Here is a 25,418-nt window from a genome sequence, read left to right as displayed (position 1 = left end):
GTACAGGCGCGCACACGCGCACACAACCACTTAACACTCCCTCCTTTATTCCTTGAATCTTCCGGCGCTCCTTCCCGCAGTCTCCATTACACCCATACATCAACCCCCTCCCCCGCGCCTCACCCCCCTCTTGCTCCCCCGACCTCGCTGACAACCCCCCCCCCCCCCCCCCCCCCCCCGGTGGATGTTCAGCCATAGAAAAGTGGAGGTGTGACCTTGATCCTCAGCTCCCATGTTAAGAGAGGGAACGGGGGAGGGAGAGATAATGGGAGAGAGGGGGAGAACGGGGGAGAGATAATGGGAGAGAGGGGGAGAACAGAGGGGAGAGATAATGGGAGAGAGGTGGAGAACCAGAGGGAGAGATAATGGGAGAGAGGGGGAGAACCGGAGGGAGAGATAATGGGGGAGAACCGGAGGGAGAGATAATGGGAGAGAGGGGGAGAACCGGAGGGAGAGATAATGAGAGAGAGGGGGGAGAACGGGGGGGAGAGATAATGGGAGAGGGGGGAGAAAAGGGGGGAGAGATAATGGGAGAAGAGGGGGGAGAGATAATGGGAGAACAGGGGGGAGGGATAATGAAAGAGGGGGAGAACAGGGGGGAGAGATAATGAAAGAGAGGGGGAGAACAGGGGGGAGAGATAATGAAAGAGAGGGGGAGAACAGGGGGGAGAGATAATGGGAGAGAGGGGGAGAACAGGGGGGAGAGATAATGGGAGAGAGGGGGAGAACCGGAGGGAGAGGTGGAGGGCAGGCTCACCTTGCGCTGAACGCTGAACTCCCGGAGAACTCTTTGACACCCGACACCCATGGAGAAACCTACCACGGGCGCATTGTGTGCCACCGCCGCGCATCAGGCCCGACGCAGGCAGCACTGTGCACAGTCACGCCGGGTTTATGCGCGCGTCTCTTATCAGCGCGTGTTCCTGAGAGCAGGGCTTCTCGTGACAGTGTGTTCATTGAATGGATAAATGGGTGTTGGAACAGGGGAGCTCTTCAGCGCAAAACAGATACCACGCTGCTAGGACACGCCGGCAAAGAGATGCACGCACGGATAGCACACACACACGAGCACGCACACAAACAGACACACAGCGTAAAGTGGCCGGTAGTGTCGCTTGTGGTGGGCCTATAGGGTTGTGTTGGTCATCGAGACGTCCTGCAGTAGCTGTCTGCTCAAGGACAGGCCTGGCTGTGGGAGCAGGAGGACGAGGAGAAAGGACCGCAGAATGAAGTGAAGAGAGGAGGTTAGGGCGGGGAACCGTTCAGAAGGGATGATGTGTTGACGGAGAGAGGAGGAAGGAGAGAGAAGTGGAGATGGAGGAGGGCCTCTAATGTCTCTCTCTCTGGAGCTCTCGCTCTCTCTTTCTCTCGCTCTCCTTTGAGGTCTCTCTCTCCTTGGAGGTCTCTCTCTCTGGAGCTCTCTCTCTTGCTCTCTTTATCTCGCTCTCTATCTTGCTCTCCTTTGAGGTCTCTCTCTATATCTCGCTCTCCTTGGAGGTCTCTCTCTCTCTCTCTCTCGTTCTCTCTCTCCTTTGAGGTCTCTCTCTCTCTCTCGTTCTCTCTCTCCTTTGAGGTCTCTCTCTCTCTCTCTCTCTCTCTCTCTCTCTCTCTCTCGTTTCTCTCTCCTTTGAGGTCTCTCTCTATATCTCGCTCTCCTTGGAGGTCTCGCTCTCGCTCTCGCTCTCTCTCTCTCTCTCTCTCTCTCTCTCTCTCTCTCTCTCTCTCTCTCTCTCTCTCTCTCTCTCTCTCTCTCTCTCTCTCTCTCTCTCTCTCTCGTTCTCTCTCCTTGGAGGTCTCTCTCCCTCTGGAGCTCTGCCATGTTCCATGTTGACACAGCTAAATTAAACCTCTTTTATTGGGCTCTCAGGGTCCTCCCCCCTCGCCCAGCAGCAGGATCGCTCTCCCATTTTTCATTCAGCCAGAGGGCCGAGAGAACCTTGGCCACGCGCTTGTGGTCATGAGTACACACACACACACACACACACACACACACACACACACACACACACACACACACACACACACACACGCATATGGAACAGAGACACACACCCAAACCTACGTGGCCGTACAAGTCAGAAGCCACACACACACGCCCGTGCATATAGAACAAAGACACACTGCCAAACCTACGTGGACGTATCAGACACACACACACACACACACACACACACACACACACACACACACACACACACACACACACACACACACACACACACACACACACACACACACACACACACACACACACACACACACACACACACACACACAAACACAAACACACACAGCGCTTTCTCGCAGACGCCCCTCGCTAAGCTTTTTATAGTGTGTTTCCTAATGCGGGGGCATTAGCTTATGTGCGCGCACGATCCACTTGACCGCTGCGGCCTGGGTCCCCACACAGCCAGCCTATTGACGCTGTGGCTCTAGGGCCAGCGCCCAGCCCTGTCAGCGCTGGGGAGCGAGAGGCGGGGCCCGTTGACCGCGGCGTGTTAATTGGCCTGGCCCAGGGCTCCAGCGCGTCTCTCGTCGGCCCGTCTGGCCGCCGCCGCCGCCGCACGGCTGCTTTTCCATCGCCGGGCGGGCTCAATCGCAGGCATTGAAACGTGGCGAGGTAAAGAGGTCGTAAAGGGGCACGCGCGCGGCCGTGCGCTCACATGCACTGTCCCGGTCGCACACTCTTAATCGCATACACGCACACACACCCTTACACACAGCCGTACACCTATTCCCGCCGAAACGTATTCCCACACAAACACACGCATTCTCATGAAAACATGAACCTACATATTCCCACGCGCACTCTCACACACATACTAACACACACTCTTTCCCATACACACACTCACACACTAACACACACACACACACACACACACACTCCCTTTCCCATTCACACACTTACACTCACACGTACACACAACCACTCTCTTTCCCATACACGCACTTACACACTGACACTCACACATACACACACCAACACACACTCTTTCCCATGCACACACTCACACATACACACACACACACACACACTCACAGTAAATCATGCATACTTGAGTGACGGTTGGAGTCCGCCTCAGCTAGGCAGCCGTCACTCCCTCGCTCGCCCTCTCCCCCTCCCTCTCTCTCTCTCCCGCACTCTCTCTCTGGGCGCGCGCGTGTGTGTGTGTGTGTGTGGCTTGTTCCCGCTCCAACTCGCCACTTGTGTCCGTGCCAGGGGTCTGTGGGAGCCTCGCTGAGCTCCAGGGGCCCGCACTGTGGGACCCCTGTCCTCCCATAGGGGCCCGCCTGGGGGCCCCTTGGGTCAACAGCAGCCTGGAAGAGGTGGATGGACCCCATCCACGGGGCCTTCGCTTTTGTTTGGAGGGCTTTAATTAATTACCCCCCCGAGTGGGCTGGGATCACTCACTGGGGGGGGGGGGGGGGGGGGTTGGAGGTGGTTTATGAGGACGTGCCGGCTCTTGCTGCCCAGAGTTGAAAGCCTCGTCGCTCTAAGCCTTAAAGGTCCCATTCTACTCCACCAGGTGTGATTGTGATTAGGCATTACAAGCTGTTTTTTAAACATGCCTCTTTCTGTGTTGTAGTGAGTCGTCCACCTAGATTTGCAAGGGATAGGCGAGCAACGTTTGCTACAGTCCACTGGGTAGACTGAGCTATCCAGCACACATCTCGGTGGACACGCCCACTCGTGGTGTCACTAAACCATAGGAAGAGGCAGATTATTTAAACAGCTTGTAGCGGCTAATCACACTCACACCTGGCACAATGAACGCTTTCTTTCTACTATTCTGTAGTTTCGCCTGGGAAGCAACTTAGTGAATTTGATGAACATGCCGCGAAGGAACAGGTTGGGATTTGGTCCCTTGCACGAGGGTGCCGGCAGGAAGACTGTGTGGACGCTGGGGGAGCAAACCCGATATCCTTCTGTCTGGGAGTGGAGCAAAGTAGCTGCTACGCTCTAGACGGGTTTGTGGGACACATCGTAGCAGATGGGGTGGACAGCATACCGATAGACAACATTCAAGATGGAGAGGATTTGTCGTGCCATTAACTCCGCTAATCGCCAAAGCCAGGGATAGAAGATGTTTGATGTACCTCGGGGTTCACTATCTTTTAATAAACGCAGGAGGCTGTTATTGATCCTAGTCTTTAAAGGGGCGGCTTGGAGTCATAATCTGATGATTTGTATGCACGTAGGTTTTATTTGAGTTGATACACCAGGCTTTTCGGTCGGATGTGTGTAGGCTATAATATCCTGTGTCGGGCCGTACCACAGTTTGGACCAAGTTTTAAGTAGATACACCAGGCTTTTCTGTCGGATCCATGTAGGCTATAATATCCTGTGTCGGGCCGTACCATAGTTTGGACAACGGCTATCCAATAGCCATTATGTTCTGAAAGAACGGAAGGATCCGGTGTTGTTTCCCCATTAGTGGAACTATTTGGTTTCTGTAATGGGTGTAAAAGGAGGCTTCCCATGTCACTGAAGTCCCCTGCTGGATCCTGCCACATACCAACCCTCCCATTAGGACTATTAAAGTGCATTTATAGATTCATCTATATAAGCTAGAGGAGGTTTGAGGTTCATCTCTTATTAACCCAAAGTTAATGGAAAATCTATAAATACACCAAGACAAATATGGAGGGGATGGGATGTAACAATCGGTTTGGGGGAGTGCACGGTCATGGTTTTTATTATCAAAATGTTACATGGCCAGGTTCACTAATGAACAACTATACCACGTTTTTCGTTCCTTCGATAACTTAAGATGCCCGTCTTAAATGTCCCCGAAGCACAAGAGGGGAAATCTGTCATTTATATATGTTCTCAAATTGTATGATTTTGATTCAGTGATGTCAAGATGTTTATAGTTTATAGTTCCATAACCAGCTTTACAAGGGAAAAGGCAACACAATGCAGTCTATACATTGTTTACAATGCAGTCTATACATTGTTTACAATGCTGTTTATACATTGTTTACAATGCTGTTTATACATTGTTTACAATGCTGTTTATACATTGTTTACAATGCTGTTTATACATTGTTTACAATGCTGTTTATACATTGTTTACAATGCTGCGCTAGCATTGGTTACCAAGCGGTTTGTTGACCCCTGTGTGTACTCTCAGCCAACCTGTCTGTAAGGTCGGGAAGCCCGTCTATAGAACCACATCCAGCGGCAGAAACCCTCCTCCACCCTAACCCTAACCCCTCCACCCTAACCCTAATCCCTCCACCCTAACCCTAACCCCTCCACCCTAACCCTAACCCTCCTCCACCCTAACCCTCCTCCACCCTAACCCCTCCTCCACCCTAACCCCTCCACCCTAACCCCTCCACCCTAACCCCTCCTCCACCCTCTAACCCCTCCTCCACCCTAACCCCTCCACCCTAACCCCTCCACCCTAACCCCTCCACCCTAACCCCTCCTCCACCCTCTAACCCCTCCTCCACCCTAACCCCTCCACCCTAACCCCTCCACCCTAACCCCTCCTCCACCCTAACCCCTCCACCCTAACCCCTCCACCCTAACCCCTCCACCCTAACCCTCCTCCACCCTAACCCCTCCACCCTAACCCCTCCACCCTAACCCTCCTCCACCCTAACCCCTCCTCCTCCCCCTAACCCCTCCACCCTAACCCTAACCCTCCTCCACCCTCTAACCCCTCCACCCTAACCCTCCTCCCCCTAACCCTCCTCCACCCTCTAACCCCTCCTCCACCCTAACCCTCCTCCACCCTAACCCCTCCACCCTAACCCCTCTTCTTCTCCCCCTCAGTGTTCAACGGGCACGGGAAGGCGGGAACCAGGGAGAGCCCGCGGGGGCCCAAGGCCGGGTCCGTCCGCCGCGAGCCGATACGCTCGCCGCCCCCTCCGCCGCCGCCCCCCCTGCTGAGGGAGCGCAGCGAGCGGGCCGAGGCGCGGGAGCAAACCCGGGAGCAGCACGCCCGGGAGCAGCAGGCCCTGGCCAGCGCCCGGAGCGCCAACGGGCTGTCGGCCCGGGGGCGGGCCGCCGAGGAGCTCCGCAAGCAGGTACGTGGCGCCGCCGGTAAAGGGACCGGTTGGTTGGAAACTTTATTGAACAGCAGCAATCAACAGGAGTTGTTCAAAAGGGTGAACACACAGCCACTCCTTAACGTGCCGTCGGTCGACACAAGTGGTCCCGAGTTTTTGATGCAATGGATCAAATAGACCAAGCTTCTGCACTCTTATTCAGGCTCGTGCCACTGTGTGTGTGTGTCTGTGTGGAAACAGACACTTGCTTTGTGGAGCAGGGGAGACGTGGGGCTTGTAGTTCACCTGAACCACAGGGAGAGATGGGGCTTGTAGTTCACCTGAACCACAGGGAGAGATGGGGCTTGTAGTTCACCTGAACCACAGGCAGAGATGGGGCTTGTAGTTCACCTGAACCACAGGGAGACATGGGGCTTGTAGTTCCTGAACCACAGGGAGACATGGGGCTTGTAGTTCACCTGAACCACAGGGAGACATGGGGCTTGTAGTTCAGCTGAACCACAGGGAGAGATGGGGCTTGTAGTTCACCTGAACCACAGGGAGAGATGGGGCTTGTAGTTCACCTGAACCACAGGGAGACATGGGGCTTGTAGTTCCTGAACCACAGGGAGAGATGGGGCTTGTAGTTCACCTGAACCACAGGGAGACATGGGGCTTGTAGTTCACCTGAACCACAAGGAGAGATGGGGCTTGTAGTTCACCTGAACCACAGGGAGAGATTGGGCTTGTAGTTCACCTGAACCACAGGGAGACATGGGGCTTGTAGTTCCTGAACCACAGGGAGAGATGGGGCTTGTAGTTCACCTGAACCACAGGGAGAGATGGGGCTTGTAGTTCATCCTCACCCCAGGGAACGATGTTGCTTGTAGTTTCCAAAGACACGAATGACCCCATTTATTAATCTATTTTATAGTAGCATTATAGTATTAATAGTGTTATGATGAAGCCTCAATAGGTCATGCATATAATAATTACAAATAATGAATTAACAGGTTTGGCTGAACACACACGCGCACACACACTGATGCATGTGTGAGTTCACGCGTGTGGTAGAAAGTAATGATGTGTGTGAACGTATTATCCGCAGTAAACGGGTTATTCCTTCACATGAAGGCTGTGGTGTAATACACACTCGCTGGAGAATACATTCGTGGCAAAAACAATTAGAGCCTGATGTTGTTGTTTTTGTTTTAATTCAGTATGCGTCAGCCCCCTTGTGGTGGTCATAAACCAGATAAACGTTGGTTAAACCTAGGTTAGGGGGAGATAGGAGGCCATCCTCAGTCCTAATTACTTTATACTGTTGTTCATCCACTTTCGTGGGGTTCCCTCTTATCTTCTCCTTTCTACTCTTTCTGTCATCATTTCCTTATCTCCTGCTCCCTTGTCTTCCTCCCCCTCTCCCCTCTCTCTTCCGGGCTCCCCTCCTCTCCCCTCCCTCCTCCCCTGTCTATGGTCTCTGTGTGAGAGCGATGAGTGTGTTTGGGCTCAACACGACTGCTGCGGCTATATTTAGAACTGCTGGCTAGGAACTCTCTGAGGTGGTGCCACTCTATGCTGCTCTGAGCCTCTCAAGGAGTCCTTGTGTGTGTGTGTGTGTGTGTGTGTGTGTGTGTGTGTGTGTGTGTGTGTGTGTGTGTGTGTGTGTGTGTGTGTGTGTGTGTGTGTGTGTGTGTGTGTGTGTGTGTGTGTGTGTGTGTTCGAGGGAGTGGTGAAGTTGGCTCAACTTTGAAAGCTAGTGTTCGACAATCCCATTAGCTAATCAAAAGTCGGTTACTCAAGATATCTACCCTCTCTCTCACACTCTTTGAGAGAGTGTGGGAAAGGGAATTTCTCTCACTCGCTCTCCTTATCTTTCTCCCTTTTCTGTCTCTTGCTCGTCCAAACGGGCCCTCTGTCGTAGGGGATGTTGAGGTGCTAACAGCTAGCTGATGCTACACCGGGCTGCAGGCGTTTGAAGTGTGCTATGCTATCTAATTTAGGCAACATTGCGTCTCCACCCGCCGGCCTGCCAAGACAAACTACTCCCTCGCTCACACATCCTCTTGTACTTGTGCTGTTTTCTTTCTGTTTACCCTCCCCGGTTCTACATGCTCAAAACCCGCCTGCTTGTCTTTGTCTGCCTCTCCTCCTTTGCCTTCTGTCTCATGTCTCTCTGTCTCTCTCTCGTTCTCTTTCTCCGTCTCTGTGTCTCTCTTTCTGTCTCCATCTACACACTCCAGTGTCAAGTAGACCTATCCCAAACAATGTGGCTCCTGTCATTTGAAAGAATAAGTGGATAAGGATTAGTTTGAACTGACACACACACTCACAAACAGACACACTCACAACCACACACTCCCGCCTGGTTAAATAATGACCTAGTCGTTAAGCAACCTTGCGGTGTGCGTAAAGGTTAGCTAGCCAGCCATTAGCGTGGCTCTATTCATTATTGTTCCATTCACTTCAATTAAACGCAGGCTTTTAACAACATAAAACTGCATGTAAACTGGAAGCAAAATAGGTTTTTGCTCCAATTTATTACCAAATAAATTTGACTAAATCACCTGCAAGCTGTCTATGGCTAACCAAATGCTGAAAGCCTGCTGCTTTATAGCTCAATTCTTCCTAATGTATTCTAATTTATATTATTCCACGCTATTTATAATATAATTTTAATGAAAGTATTGTTTCATTGTTCCTTTTTTTTTCCGTCACTGCCCAACTCACAGAGCAGCTAATGGGTGTGCGACAGTCACTTAAAGTGCCACAGCGACATTTCCTCACATTGTCTTAGCAAAGTAAGTGTGTGTGTGTGTGTGTGTGTGTGTGTGTGTGTGTGTGTGTGTGTGTGTGTGTGTGTGTGTGTGTGTGTGTGTGTGTAAGACGTGTGTTTGTGTGTGTGTCCTGAATAAGACAGCAGAAGCTTTATTTATTTGATAAACAAAGCATTGCAATATTCCAAACTCTGACGACTTGTGTCAACAAACAATATGTTTACTTTAAAATTATAAAATTAGTACAATTTGTAATACCCAGATCCCAGCGTCCATAACCTCTGCATTATCCTCTGTTGGGCTGCGTTCTGTGCATCGCAGCATGTCTCAGAGTGGCTGCCTGTCACACCTTGGCTGCCATTATTCCTTAATTCACTAAAATAGTACAAAGGGTGGAACTTCCTGCCTGCCAGCTGTCTTCCTCTGCCTCCCCCTCCTCCCTTCCTCCCTATCTCCTTCTCTCTCTATCTCGCTCTCCTTCTCTCTCTCTCTCGCTCCGTCTCTGTGTCTCTCTATCGTTTGTGCTCTCGTCTGCAGATGTTGTCTGTTAAAATCTTCCTGCCTGGCCCCAGCTGGGCTATAGCAACACGTGATGTCATCTAGGCCCTCCCCCTCCCTCCCTCTCTTCCTTTCTTGCTCTACTCACGTGCAACCAAAATCCTCCTAGTGTGGCGTGTGTGTGTGTGTGTGTGTGTGTGTGGCGTGTGTGTGTGTGTGTGTGTGTGTGTGTGCAGTGTGCCGTGTGTCTGTGTGTCTGTGTGTCTGTGTTTATTTGGACTTAATCTTGTTTCTTGTTCTGTTCATTGTCATTCTGTCTTTTGTTGATTTCCTTTTACTGCTGTTGGGGTTCTGTTCGTCTGCGTACAAACAATGAGAGAGAGAGAGAGGGAGGGAGACGGAGGGAGAGAAATATACAGAACAAGAGAGAGGTGGGGAGAGTGATAGACAGTGAGGGAGAGTGACAGACACAGAGAGAGAGAGAGGGAGTGAGAGGGGCAGGCAGCTGTACAACAGTCATTTGCACACCCCACAGGAGACCTTGGTGGTGGAGCCCCCTTGTGGCAGAGCGGGGCCAGGGCAGCGTGTCTCATCGATCAGTTGCTTTGTCAGCAAACAGCGACCGGACACAGAGAGAACATCATCTGTTCATCATGACATGTTTTGCTATTGGCTGCCGAAACATCAGTCAAACGCCATTGGCTGATCTCCTGTTGAGATGATGTTTCCGAGCACCAGAGAGGTATTGACAGACAGACAGACGGTGGCACTGCGTACATGTGAAGCTGTCGCAGGCCTGCGGTCCCATGTGTGTTATCGATAACTTCACAATGCATCAACGAACACAACGCGTCATTCGGACGCTCGGACACGTCGCCACATCAATCCATCGCCCGGGCCGTCCACAGACACAGCGTTTCCCGCCTTTTGATCCCTGGTCCGGTGCAGTCTTTTCATGTGGCCCACCCCCCCACACCCCCCCACCCCCAACACCTCGGTCCGATCAATCTGCTGCGTCTCACCCCTGTCTCATTGTCCACCGTGGGGGGGTGGAGTAGGAGCAGTGGTGGGGGTGCGGACGAGTGATGGAGGCAGGGTTACGTTTCACCCACCCACACACACACACACACACACACACACACACACACCCCACCTCTTATCTTTTAATGGCCCTGCTCTTTGTGTCCGAAGCCGCCCCCCCCCACCACCACCTGAGACAAACACAATGCAACACACACACACGCACACACACACACACACACACACACACACACACACACACACACACACACACACACACACACACACACACACACACAGGCGGACGCACATAAACACTTGTCGTGACACTAAAGCCTCTTCAAAGGCGGTGTTGTCAGTAGGCCGTCTGTCACCTCCCTCCTACGGCGCCGTGGCCGTGATGGATCACTCCCCCCACCACCCTCCTCCTCACACACACACACACACACACACACACACACACACACACACACACACACACACACACACACACACACACACACACACACACACACACACACACACACACACACACACACACACACACACACACACACACAGACACACACACACACCCTCCTTCCCGCCCTCTATCTTTGCCCGCTGTTGTGCTTTATGTCCAGCTGCTCAGCCGCTAGACAGAGCCGTCTCTCTCTGTGTGTGTGTCTGTCTGGTCTCTCTCTGCTCATGGCTGCCCCCCCCGCTCAGGTGCATAGCTTCCTCTCCTGTGGTTCCCTTCAGAGATGGCCCTTCAAAATGTACATGGAAGTACCTTCTAGAATATTGGCTCTAGGAGCCAGCTTTATGTAGTAGATCGAGTATTTGTGTGTGTGTGTGTGTGTGTGTGTGTGTGTGTGTGCGTGTGTGTGTGTGTGTGTGTGTGTGTGTGTGTTAAGCCTTTCATAATGTCTGTTCATCCAGACTGACCAACCCCCCCCGTTGCCCCAACTCAATCCATTGAGTCTACAGGGACCAAATACCCATGTGTAGCTGGACAAGGCCTACACACACACACACACACACACACACCGCAATCAGGGTCCCAGGTCATTGCATCAAGCCCTAGTTTCAGCCTTTTACTTTCATGGCTGCGGTCTCAATATCACTCCTCAGACACTCTGGGAATATCAGAGAGAGAGTGGGGGAGGAGAGGAAAGGAGGAGGAGCCAGAGGCGGTGTAAAATGGGCCATAGAAACAATAGGGAGGGAGAGAGAGGGAGAGACAGACGAGGAACGGGGGTTGTTCCGTGACAGGGTGGCTAGAAGTGACGGGGGAAAGTCGTCGTGGAGGAGGGAGCCGGATTTGGGCTGAAGGCAGGACTATTGCTGTTCAGGGGAAGTTATCTTTGTATTGTATTGAATTCTCCTGCACCCTCCATAGAAGCTCAGAGACCCTGTATTGTATTGAAGTCTTCTGCACCTTCCATAGGAAGGCGTTCCTTGTTATACACATCCCCCCCACACTCCTCTCATGCACTATTGTAAGTTATACGTCCTGGCACTTAATGTATGTACTTATTGTGTGCTATATGTCCTGGCACTTAAAAATTTAGCTTGTGTACTCAGCATTGTGTAGCATCTTATCCCAGCCATCTCTGTTGTGTACGGGGAATGGGTGAACCTCACAATTTTTAGTGCTCGGTTCTATGAACATACTTACTGTACTCAGAGTGATATAATGTTTCTCTTTCTTATGACAAATGTACTTATTGTAAGTCGCTTTGGATATAAGCGTCTGCGAAATACCCTCAATGTGAATACACATGGGAGTGAGTTTTGCTTCATTGGAAAGGTACAGAGAGGAATCAAGCGGAGGAGGATCTAGATGTGAAGCAACACATGTGGATATCGAGAGAGAGAGAGAGAGAGAGAGAGAGAGAGAGAGAGAGAGAGAGAGAGAGAGAGAGAGAGAGAGAGAGAGAGAGAGAGAGAGAGAGAGAGAGAGAGAGAGAGAGAGAGAGAGAGAGAGAGAGAGAGAGAGAGAGAGAGAGAGACTCTGAGTGGCCCTGGAACCAGACACCACTTCAGTTGTGGGCTACAGAGACGTCCCAAGCATGCATGCCCTCATCCTCACGCATAGGCACCCAAGTTCTGTCACACACACACACCGACACCATGGCGTGCTCGGGTTTCTTATCGAATGCTGTTCCCGTTATGCATGCACTGTGCATTAAGGTGTTACAAACACCTTAATGCACAGGCACGGATTTATTGGAGAGCCCAGGGACAACCATAGCAAACACTGGACTATAGAGTTATACTTTTAATGCCCTGAAATATTATTGTCATGTGTGGATGGGATTTCATCTTAAGCCGCCACATACCGTCTAGCCATCTGCTCAGAGAGGCGGCCGAAGATTCCCCCTATCTCTCTACGTCTGTCCATCTCTGGCCGCGGCTTGTCACCGTAACTCATGTCAACATGGAGGGTTTATCCTCCAACAGTATCGTCTATCTGTGGTTTATGTGTGCAAGACATCCCGAAACACATCTAAACCTTTACGGGTTTAATAGTGGTGGACTGGTATCTCAGCCTTAGAAAGACTTTCATCGCGCAGAGACGTTATAATCTAGATTGTTGATCTGTGATTTTGTTGAAATTGAGGCATATTTTATAGCGCTGAACATTAATTCCCCATAGTTGATCGTCTTTGAATGGTATTGTGCTAGTTTTATTTTCCTTAAATATAAATATTGAGTTAATGTGTCGCCCAGATTTGTCTGAGTGGAAGGCTTTTAGAGATGTGCTGCTTAAATGTTCGAAACATCAGAGCGAGATGCTAATGCCAACCTATGTGTATGCACGCTATACGCACGCTTCCATCTTTAATCTTTGGACTGGTATTTTGAATCCATACGTGTGTCACGTTGAATATCCATATCGATTGTTTAATAGTTTACTACAGTCAGCGGTGAGTGATGTCTGGCCCGGCTGATGGAGTACAGCAGGAGACGACACATGTCTGTAGTCCTCTCATCCATCACGATGTTCCTTTACATTGGGTTCTTTTCATCTGACATGTGGTGGTTTCACCCCTGACCTCCGCGTAGCGGAACCGCGATCTGACCTCCCGTCAGATCGCTTCTCCGTCAGAGCGTCTGGCTTCCATCAGCGAACGCGGTTCCATCGCGCTTAGTGACTTCCACTCCCTCCCTTTTTCCTACTCCTTTTCAGGCTTATAAATGGAGTATATGCAACATGCTTTTTTATTTTTCTTATTTGTGAAATAATTTGAGTTGTTTCCGATTTTTCCGATAGTTTATGGATTTTTTTTGTGCTTTTCATTTTGTTTTATAGACATTTTCGAAATGTTCCTTTTTCAATGATATGCCTGAAATAAATATAATCAATAAAAAAAGAAATATACATATCTCGCTGCCGTCCCGCCCCACCCTGACCGCGCCCCTCTCTGATGTCATTTCCTCCCCTCCCCCCCCCCCCCTCCAGGCCTCCAGAGTGAACGGGCTGACGCGGGGCTCCACGGCGGGCGCCAAGAAGGGGCGGGACTTCCGGCTGCCACCCCGAACTGTGAAGAAGTACACCGCCACGGTGTCCAAGGGCCACGTCACCTACACCAAAGCCAAGCAGAGGGACCTGGGCAAGAAAACCAAACAGCTCAGCAGCAGCAAACACATCAACCGCAGCCACAATCAGCACAGCCAGCCAGCCGCCGGCCCCCAGCCGGCCCACTCAGGGAGAGCTGCGGCGGCGGCGGCGTCGTCGTCGTCCGCGGCGCCGGCCCACCACAGCAATGCAAAAACCCGCAAACAGGTGCTAATGTCCAACGGGGGGCTGCTGCACAAGGTGGCCGCGGGCACCCGCCTTAACGGCCGCCTCAACGGGCAGCGCCACAACTACCAGGCCCAGGCTCAGGCCGACAGCCAGGGCCGCGAGGGCCTGCGCCACTCCAAGAGGCGGCTGGAGTCGTCGGGCGGCGGCGGCGGCGGCGAGGCCAAGAGGCCCGGCGCCGTCGCCGCGGCGACGGCCACCGCCGCCGCCGCCGCCGCTGCCGCCGAGGCCAAGAAGGCCAAGCTCCAGGCCCCTCCCCTGGAGACGCGTAGCAACAGCAGCACGGGCCGGAAGGCGGGCCTGCAGGAGAAGGCCGCCGCCCCGTTCGCGCCGGTGACCAACGGACACGCCCCCGAGCCCACCGCCGCCACGGCGCCCTCCGCGCCGGTCGCCCTGCCCTCCACGCCCCCTCCCCGACAGAGCCCGCCCCCCTCCTCACCAGCAGCCAGCACGGAGCCAATCAACACGCGGCCCAAGCGGGCGTCAGCGGGCAAGCTGATGTTGATCCGACAAGCACAGCAGCAGCAGCAGAGCAGGTCTCACGCTCGCAGCGCCTCCTCCTCCTCCTCCTCCTCCTCGTCCTCCTCGTCCTCCTCCTCGTCCTCCTCCTCCTCCTCCTCCCCCGCCCCGGGCCACAACCCGGGACGCGCCGGCACTACCTCAGACCCCCAGCACCCGGCGGCCGCCGCCTCGCCCTCCCTCTCCACCTCCTCCCCCTCCTCCTCCCGGACGGGCCTGCACGCCGGCCCCCCCGGCCCGGGGGACCGCGAGCGGGAGTGGGAGGAGGAGAAGGAGATGTCCCGGCAGCAGGAGGGCGAGCCGGACCGGGAGCGCCGGCGGAGCCGCCCCGAGGGATGGCCGTCGCTGAGCGCGGCGCCCGTCCTCCGGCCGGGCTCGCGCGAGTTCCAGGACCCCCTGGTGTACCTGGCGGCGGTGCGGGAGCGGGCGGAGGGCGCAGGGCTGTGCCGCGTGGTGCCCCCGCCCGACTGGCGGCCCGAGTGCAAGCTGAGCGAGGAGATGCGCTTCGTGACGCAGGTGCAGCGCGTCCACAAGCTGGGCCGGCGCTGGGGCCCCAACGTGCAGCGGCTGGCCTGCATCCGCAAGCACCTCAAGGCCCAGGGCATCCGCATGGACGAGACCCCCGTCATCGGTGAGGAAGAGCGCGCACACACTGAGAGAGACGCGCACACACTGAGAGAGACGCGCACACACAGAGAGAGACGCGCGCACACTGACGCACGGGTACACACACACACACACAGAGAGACGCGCGCACACTGACACACGGGTACACACACACAGAGAGAGAGACGCACACACTGACGCACGGGTACACACACACACAGAGAGAGACGCACACACTGACGCACGGGTACACACACACAGAGAGACGCACACACTGACGCACGGGTACACACACACACAGAGAGAGACGCACACACTGACGCACGGGTGCACACACACACAGAGAGACGCACACACTGACGCACGGGTACACACACACACACACACACACACACAGAGACGCGCGCACATTGACACACGGGTACACACACAGAGAGAGACACACGGGTACACACACAGAGAGGCACACGCTAACTGACACAAAGGTACACACACACAGAGAGAGAGAGACGCGCGCACACTGACGCACGGGTACACACAGAGAGAGAGACGCGCACACACTGACACACAGGTACACACACACAGAGAGACGCGCACACACACTGACGCACAGGTACACACACAGAGACGTGCACACACTGACGCACGGGTACACACACACACACACACAGAGAGACGCGCACACACTGACGCACGGGTACACACACACACACACACAGAGAGACGCGCACACACTGACGCACGGGTACACACAGAGAGAGACACACGGGTACACACACAGAGGCACACGCACACTGACACAAAGGTACACACACACAGAGAGACACACGCGCACACACAGACACACAGGTACACACACAGACCTATTCAAACGTACGTACGTGTGTGTGTGTGTGTGTGTGTGTGTGTGTGTGTGTGTGTGTGTGTGTGTGTGTGTGTGTGTGTGTGTGTGTGCGTGCGTGCGTATCCACGCAAGCACACACACATAGACATACAGACACACGCACACACATACAGACACACACAGAGACACACGCACACGCAAACTTGGCCACCTGATGAGGTCAACGTGTGGCGCATATTGGTTTGGACGATGAACATTGAGGGCAATCAGGCAACTGGTTCTAGTCTCACGTCGTACCTACAGGACCCAGTTAGCACCTACACCTAGCATGAGTTGTATCCACGTTAGGCCTGGAACGGCAATCAGGCTTTGCGTTTAGTAGAGCACCCCCCCGATCAGGTTCATTAACCCAGGATACGCGCCAGATTTCCCTCCACTAAACCAGCGCCGTTCATACCGTAAGGGCTGATAAAGATGTGGCGTTCAAAGCTCGCTGCTCCGAGCCAAAACTCGCAGAGAGACTTAAAAAGCAGTTGCAGCCGTGCCGGGCGGAGACCCAGTGCAGCCCGGGCCAACAGCGGTGGTCATTTGTCTTCGGAGCCCCCGCCCCCCCGCCCCTCTTCAAGGGTAAAGGCAGCCAGACGGGGAGGCAGGGGCTGACAGGTTTGACAAACGACGTGAAGTCTGATATCTGGGGATCGCATTGTAAAAAGCGGAGCCTGGGATCCCAGACAGGCTTTGCGCTTTATTGGTGTACAGAATGGGGTGTTTCGTTCTCCAGTCTGGCCGCGGTGGAGGAGTATCGCTTTACCGTCGCGGTTCGGTGTTGTCGCCACTACGGTAGCACAATGTTTCAGAATAGAGACGGGGGAACAAAAAAAAAATTTTCATCAAAACATTGTTATGCTATTTTCATTATAATGTAGGATGGATACGAAGTGCTTTGTTAATCTCGGATGGGAACATTGGGGACATGATCTAATCGAACAAATAATGGGGTTTGATATTACTGATCTATATCAGTATAGTCTAATCTAATAAATGATGGGGTATGATATTATTGATCGACATCAGTATAGTCTAATCTAATAAATGATGGGGTATGATATTATTGATCGATATCAGGCCAGTCTCACGGGCCCGGGGAGGTGAAACAGCAGCACAGACGAGTTGGCTTCCAGCGTCCGCATCGTGTTCTTATTTCCTCCATTTCCTCTCCGTGCGCGGCTCCCAATAACCTCTATTGTCCCCCGAGGCCCCTCACAGGGGGTGTTGCTCGCAGTGTAGGGGCTATTTATTTATTCTTCTAAAGACCGCACCGGGCAGCTGGAGATGTGAATCAGCACAGGTGTGTGTCTGTGGCGCGGTACCATTGGCGTTTCACCTGCTGCTCCCGCGCCTGGTGATGGTAGATTCCAATATGTGTGAGATAAGGGCCCCCAGGGGCCAAGCAGACAATATCTCCCCCAGATTGGCCCCTGTCACCTCCCCGTTCCTCACTGCGGGGGGAAATGATCTGACTGGGTTTTAAGAGGGGCGTGTGTGCGTGTGTGTGTGTGTGTGTGTGTCTTCCATGCACTTTTCCCAGACAGAGGGCAGAGATATGAAGATGCATCTGTAAATTGGTGTTTGCCTGTCTCAGACATATTCAGCTTAGTTTTATTCCAAAATCATCAATGTGCGTCCGGAAGGGAAATACTGGCTTATTCATAAAGGAGTGCCAGTAACCACACATTGCTTTAGTTTTTTAAACCCCCAAATAATTCAGCCGTAGTTTGAGGCTGTGATTACACTGCTCCCTGTGACGCGGCGCTGACAGGCCACCATACCGGCGGACCCCCCAGCCCGAGGCAGCTCGTGATATCATTAAGCCAGCGGCGCATCACAGGTAGCCTCATAATCACAGCGCCGGAAATAGGGCCCAATTATCGAGGTGTGTTCCATGGACACGGGCGCACTTCTGACCGTGGCCTCTCTCCGCCCTCCCCCGCGTTCTCTCTCTCCTGCTGCTGCTCTTTATCTCCCCCTGACCTCTACCTACTCTCCTCCTCTTTTCCTATTCTTACTTTTCCCACTCCTCTTCCTCATCTTCCTCCTCCTCTTTTCCTATTCTTACTTTATCTTCTCTTCCTCCTCACCCCCCTTCAACCTCCTCTTCCTCTCCTAATACTTTTTTTCCACTTCCTCCTCGTCCCCTTCTTCCGCCTCCTTTTTTATTTTAATGCATTTACTTATTTATTTAAAAGGGACAGTGTGCATTGATCAACACGGCCATTACATCGGACATACAAATGCATCAGATTTAGTTTAAAAAACTATTTTTCATCTGTAGTCCCTGGCAGGTTGATGTTAGATAGAACAAACAAAAGCATAAAAGCAGCACGACATTTAGTTAGACAGATGATTGACATTGACGTACACGGACAAGGATACAAAACTAAGATGACAGAGACGTAACGCATCATGCCCGATTATAAAAAGCGTTGAAAGTGAAGAGAATAACAAACAAAAAACCTAAAATAGTTAAACAGGCAGTTAGTAAACTCCCAATCACTGATCTCCGGCCCCATGCAGGTGGCTGCGAGGTGGACCTGGCCCGCTTCTTCCAGCTGATCAACGACATGGGCGGCATGCAGCAGGTGATGGACCTGAAGAGGTGGAGCAAGCTGGCCGACCTGCTGCGCATCCCGCGCTCGGCCCAGGACCGGCTGGCCAAGCTGCAGGAGGCCTACCTGCAGTACCTGCTCTCCTACGACTCGCTGGGCGCGCCCGAGCGCCTGCGGCTGCACGCCCAGGTGCTGCGCGAGAAGCGCAAGCTGGAGGCGCGCCGGGGCCCCCTGGAGAGCCACGCCGACCCCCTGCTGGCGGGGCCCGGCGGGGGGCTGGTGCTGCTGCCGCGCTACGAGCCCAAGAACGGGCTGGCGTGCGGCCTGGTGGCGGGCGCGGCCGGGCCAGGGCACCGGCGCGGCGGCGGCGGCGGCGGCGGGCCGGCGGCGGCGGCGGCGGCCTGTCGTCGACTGCAGGAGCTGGAGGCGCAGGTGAAGGCGGGAAGGCGCCGGCTCTTCACTCAGGAACAGCAGAGCGGACGGCAGGGGGAGGAAGAGGAGGCCCTGTGTGGGGAGGAGGAGGAGGAGGAGGAGGAGGAGGATGAGGAGGAGGAGGAGGAAGAGGACGCAGGGGTTCTCAGCGACCAGCACAAGTGTATTTACAAGGTCAGTGTGTGGGTCTTTGCTGCTCTAAACGTGTTAGGTTGAGGAGCGTGTAGTCCGTTGTGTATTTATAGTCGTGGATCTTTTCTTTTCAGCAGTGGGTTCCATACGTGAGCACTATTATTTTTAGGACAATGGGATTCACATTTCTCTCTAGAGGGTACAAAAACTCGAGCAAAGTTATTCGGGCATTTAGTAGTCCGCTTGCGGATCCTCTAGCCTCAAATCACCGGTTCAACAATGCATTTATCAACACCTCCACAACTATAAAATCCACTTTCTCCTCCAGAGCCCGCTGGGTAAATCTTATCTCGGGGCCGTGAACTCCCAGGCCTGGAGACGGAGGAGACTCTCTGGTTTGTTATCACTACAGAGGTGTTCAAACACAGACGTACAAATCGTCACCTCGCAGAGTGTCTCTACTATCGCGGGGCGTGGGTGTATGGTGTTAAAGAGTTTTCTACCTCAGGAGATAAGAACAGGATCCTCACCCAACCGAGAGCACTGCTTCCTACGTCACCACCGCTATGTGCCCCTGTGGGGTGGATAAAACAAATTCATTACTCAAAGTTTTTAGTCCCCGGATAAGGATCAAATCCCCCTACAGCGAACCGTCGGTGACTTTAAAGACGGCCTCTGTGTTTAGTTAGTGGTTTTTAACATAAAGCATAATGCGTCTGTTTTGCTGATCCTTGTGTAAAGATTGTAGAACGTAGCGGGGAGGTGGGGTAGTCAAGGGGTTCCGCAAGTGCGTGCATGTGGGCAGCGTTTCGGGAACGAGGTTCCGCGAGGATATGAGCGTGAGAAGCGTTCCGTGCGCCGTGTTCCGTGCACGTGAGGGGGGGCCAGTATGCGGAGGGGTTCCGTGGGCGTGTGCAGTGTTCCGTGCGGGGGGGGGGGGGGGGGGGGGCGTGTTCTGCGCTGCCTTGCCAGCTGTGTTGAATCTAGCGGCGCCGTAATATAGGTCAGCGAGGAACGGGAGGAACGGAGCCCATGGCCGGCCCCGGGCCCCGGTGCTGCGTCTCCCCCCCCCATCCTGCTCAGGGTCCTGGCTGGCTGCCATCTCCCTGCATGTCAGATGTCCTTGTTTTTTACCCCCGGTCGGCCCACGCCCCCTTTCTTCCCCTTGAACCCCTCCAGCCCCCCTGAACCTCCCTGCTCCAACATCTGCCCATTTCCTATTCTGCTATTTCACCAGTAACCCCCCCCACCTTCTCCCACCGGCCCCCCGCCTCAGTAACAGACAGGGGGAACTCCCTGAGAGGTCAAACCCTCGTGTTCACGTCCAGCAGAGAACAGGCTGCACGCAGAAACCCACCTGCACCCTCAACCATCAGAGATTTACAACAGGCACACACGCCCACAAGCACACACACGCGCGCACATACATGCATACGTACACATACATATATATGCACGCATGCACAAACGCATATAAATACATGCATACACATAAACGCACTCACTGGAACGTTACGCGCACACACACACACGCATACACATGTATATACATACATACACACATAAATGCACACACACACACACACACACTCCCCCGCCCCCTGGTGAGTCCCACTCCTGACCTATGGATGTGTGTCTCGGTCGGTTCAGGGAGTTCAGACTCTTGAGACGGAGCGCCGCGGGTAACCACGGTGACGCGCCTGTCACAGCACGGTGACGGACACGGGCGAGTCCGTACGACCCCGGCCCTGCCTGGCTCCAGTCCCCCCACCCTCGCCGTATCGCCGGCTCAGATTGCCGTGTGTTTGTTTCACCCAGACGCCTCCCCCCCCCGAGGGAGGGATGTGTGTCTTTGTCCCCCCCCCAGAGAACAGCGTGCCTGGGAAGAGATAAGCCCGGCTCCGGTGACGGCTGGCCCCCGCTACGGATTAGCTTCTCAGCGCTAGCCGCGGGCAATGCTCCGGCATACACAACCATTGCGTATTCTTATCAAATATCTTCAAAAATGATATATATATACTTATATTCTATTTCAGTTGGGATTTGCTTTTTTGGGGGGGATGTTATGATGAGATCCCTATCTCTCTCCATCGCAGTGGGAGCACAACTGGGAACCCGGGAACGCTCTGAGAGGAACCCGGGAACGCTCTGAGGGGAACCCGGGAACGCTCTGAGAGGAACCCGGGAACGCTCTGAGGGGAACCCGGGAACGCTCTGAGGGGAACCCGGGAACGCTCTGAGGGGAACCCGGGAACGCTCTGAGGGGAACCCGGGAACGCTCTGAGGGGAACCCGGGAACGCTCTGAGGGGAACCCGGGAACGCTCTGAGGGGAACCCGGGAACGCTCTGAGGGGAACCCGGGAACGCTCTGAGGGGAACCCGGGAACGCTCTGAGGGGAACCCGGGAACGCTCTGAGGGGAACCCGGGAACGCTCTGAGGGGAACCCGGGAACGCTCTGAGGGGAACCCGGGAACGCTCTGAGGGGAACCCGGGAACGCTTTGAGGGGAACCCGGTATCTCCATAAAAAGCAGATCAACACCTGAAGCTAACGACGCGCTGAAACCGCTGAGACGGGGGAAAGAGTTTGACATTAGCGCACAATGCTACTCTCCCTGCTCCCGTCGCAGCCCCCGTAGTCACGGCGACGGCGGCCATCTTTCAGGGCCGCTCTTAAGGTCCCGGACCTCGGGGGCCGGTAGATTTATGGGCCCCCCCCCTCTGGTGAGAGGGGACTTAGGGGAGAGGCGGGGGGGGTCGACGGAGGGGCTTTGTCAGAGACGTACGGAGCGTGCAGAGAGGTGAAGGGAGATGGAGACGTATCTGCTCAAACCACCGCCCCCCAACCCTGTTGGACACACGCAACACGTGCACGCCCGCACCACGTGCACGCCCGCCATGTGTGTGAGCGGGTCACCCAAAGGCCGGCGTGGTTGTTCCTGTGTTTTATCGTGAGGTCGTCTCCCTCGCCCCCCGTCCCCCCCCCCCCGTCCCCAAGACATCCTTCTTCCTCCGTGCCGGGGGGAGACAGGTTTAGCGAGTCAAAGCGTCGTCGTGCGTCTCTCCCTGTCCCGTCCGTCCGTCCGTCCCCCCGCCACGGTCGATTCAGATCGTTAGCGAGACAACTGTCCAAACTGAAAAAAAAAGGTGGATTTAAAATGATAACAGTGCAGGACTTTTACCTTGAAGATCCCGTCCGTGTTGATACGCGGACCCCCCATCCCTCCCTTCATCTGGGGGAACCAGAGCACACGCTGTTCTTTTTCCTCAGGTCTAATGGTTCCATCTGTTTTTTTCTGTGTTTTTTTTTTTTTGTTCCTTCCAGGGGAAATCTATGTCTCTGACCAACTTCTTCAGGATAGCTCGGAACACCATGACCATGTGCTTTAACAAGGACCCTGGGGAAGCCGAGGTGGAGGTGAGTCCGGGGACGAGGCAGCCCTGCTTACCCAGCCCTTTAAACCATTCATATTCAACACCACTTCATCTGTCTTACGCTACTGGTAGCACCAGTCTCATTATGCCACTTAGTCTGTCTTATGCTACTGGTAGCATCTGTCTCATAATACCACTTCATTAGTCTTACACTACTGGTAGCACCAGTCTCATTATGCCACTTCGTCTGTCTTATGCTACTGGTAGCATCTGTCTCATAATACCACTTCTTTAGTCTTACGATACTGGTAGCACCAGTTGCATTATACCACTTCATTGGTCTTACGCTACTGGTAACACCAGTGTCTAAAATCCAACTTCTTACCAGGAACCTCTAGACTTTGTGAGAACTAACAGCTAGTAATCATTAACCAATAAGTATGGCCACAGCTCGTACACATTTAACAAGGTGTTCTAGCAGTGTCATAGTGGTGTGAACAGAGTATTGTGTATCGTATTGGGGTTGCTGTTTATATATATTGACTCTGTTCTTCTGTGGCCCCGCGCAGCAAGAGTACTGGAGGATCGTAGAACAGAGGGACTGCCACGTCGCAGTGCATCATGGGAAGGTGGACACCAGTACTCACGGGAGTGGATTCCCAACGGGGAAATCAGAGCCATTTTCAAAGTAAAGACACCCAACACTTCTGTCGATGTAGAGAATATAAATAGTATAACTTCTAAATGTTCCTCTAAAAAGATTATAAGTGAGGACATTCTCTGCACTGCTAAACTTTGAGGACATAAATATGACTTATAAGAAGCACCTTTCGAAAACCGCTTACAAAGTGCTTTACAAGACAATAGAGTAAAACAAGACCGAAATAAATAAGACGGCACATACCGACACGGTCTACCGGTACAAAATCCTAAAGTAATAGGATAAAAACATCCCTCCCGAAAAGCCATCAGGTAAAAATACGGGGAAAATGTGTTGAATTAATGCGCATTTTGTGTTTTCCTCAGACACGGATGGAACCTCACCGTCCTGCCTAACAACTCTGGATCCATTCTGAGGCATCTGGGTGCTGTACCCGGTAAGAACGCTGACCCACGCTGCCTGTCTCCCCCACACAGGGGGGGAGGAATGTGGAGCCGACAGCCTCATCCGTCTTCTTTATTGTCCCGCACCTGAGAGGGCGATATGTTAGGATGTGCACACACTTGTTCCTTCATTTCTAAACGCAATAAATAATGTCCCTCTCTCTCCTCCCCCTCACCTCTTCTGTCTCCCCCTGGCTCCTCCCCCCACTCCTCTCATTCTGCTCCCCTGTCACCTCTTCCCTGCCATCTGTTCCCCCACCCTTTCTTCTCCTCTCCTCTCATTTACCCCCTTCTCTCCTCTACCTCCTCCTCTCCTCTCCTCTATCATCTCCTCATTGTATCTCCCCTCCTCTCCTCTCCTCTCCCTCCTCTCCTCCTCTCTCCTCTCCTCTCCTCTCCCTCCTCTCCTCCTCTCTCCTCTCCTCTCCCTCCTCTCCTCCCCTCTCCTCTCCTCTTCTCTCCTGTCCTCTCCTCTACCTCCTTTCCTCTCCTCTCCTCCCCTCTTGTCTCCTCTAGGGGTGACCATTCCCTGGCTGAACATTGGCATGGTCTTTACTACCTCATGCTGGTCTCGAGACCAAAACCGCCTTCCATACATAGATTACCTACACACTGGTGCTGACTGCATTTGGTGAGTACCGACCAGAGAGAACAGCATCAAACCGGCCCGGCCACTTTCCTCCTCTTGTATAAATATTTTTTATATTTGGTCAATTTGTAAAGTCTCAGTTATGTTTCCACTTCGACCCAAATGAGTACGCAGACGCTTTTGGTTCTGATTCGGGGTTGTGAGCGGACCAATCACAGCCCTTGCTGCTGAGTCGCCTCGGCGCAAGATTACCATTTTTTTTGGAGACGCACGTCAGGCCCTTGCGGTGGTCGCAAGGAGGGTCCACAAGGACGCAAGGGGTCCATAAATCCCCTTGCGTTGCGTCGACGTGGAACCATAACTAAGCCTTAACAGTTAACAACCAAACCCTCCCGAGGCCGCTGGCCGCTGACACGGTTCATCTCGCCCTCAGGTATTCTGTCCCTGCGGAGGACAAGGCCAACCTGGACAAGGTGGTCCACACGCTGCTCCAGGCCAACGGCACGCCCGGCCTGGACATGCTGGAGAAGAACATCATGGTAGGGGGTCCGCTCCAGGCTTAACAGAGAGGGTCTCAAATTGAAGATATTTTATTAGCAGGAAAAAAAAAGAACGCTATTCATGACATTGATAATCGGAGAAACTACAAATATTTCAATAAAACACTCAGCCTCTAGGAAGGGTGGCCAATGACCCTATTTGAGAGTCGTGTGCATCATCAGGCCCTCCGGTGAGCTCACACGTGTCCATTCCATTTCTAAGCGCCTCCTCCTCTGTGTCCCCCCCGCAGATCTCCCCGGAGGTTCTGTGTCGTGAGGGCATCAAGGTGTACCGCACGGTGCAGCGCTGCGGCGAGTTCGTGGTCTGCTTCCCCGGGGCTTTTGTGTCCAAGGTGTGCTGCGGCTACAACGTGTCGGAGACGGTGCACTTCGCCACGCCGCACTGGATGGACCTGGGCTACCAGGCCGCCAAGGTAACGCCGCGAGGGCTACGCTACCCAGAACGCCACACAACAGAGGGTGGAAGTGATGCCCGGCTCGGGTAGTGTTTGATTTGTAGTCCTCCAACTGCCAGCGGAATGGTGCTAGTCATCGTTTATATTGTGCGCTTTGCTTTCTGATTCT

At 53.5% G+C, this 25,418-nt stretch overlaps 1 protein-coding gene across 1 annotated transcript in view; it reads left to right on the top strand.

Moving 5' to 3' along the window:
* The window catches only part of jarid2b (jumonji and AT-rich interaction domain containing 2b), a gene marked incomplete at its 5' end in the record, with an annotated part of 58,508 nt that overhangs the window by 27,914 nt on the left and 5,176 nt on the right, over nt 1–25,418 (top strand). Inside the window, 9 exon segments of the mRNA XM_079749354.1 lie at nt 5,789–6,042; nt 13,747–15,238; nt 18,632–19,269; nt 22,552–22,644; nt 23,171–23,289; nt 23,628–23,698; nt 24,222–24,336; nt 24,728–24,833; nt 25,085–25,267. Coding sequence (XP_079605480.1) covers nt 5,789–6,042; nt 13,747–15,238; nt 18,632–19,269; nt 22,552–22,644; nt 23,171–23,289; nt 23,628–23,698; nt 24,222–24,336; nt 24,728–24,833; nt 25,085–25,267 — 3,071 coding nt within the window.

Source organism: Pollachius pollachius (assembly GCF_949987615.1).
Source record: "Pollachius pollachius genome assembly, chromosome: 13".
Classification (NCBI taxonomy): Eukaryota; Metazoa; Chordata; class Actinopteri; order Gadiformes; family Gadidae; genus Pollachius; species Pollachius pollachius.
Note: the sequence above shows the minus strand (reverse complement) of the source record. Positions and strands in the feature narration are given on the sequence as shown.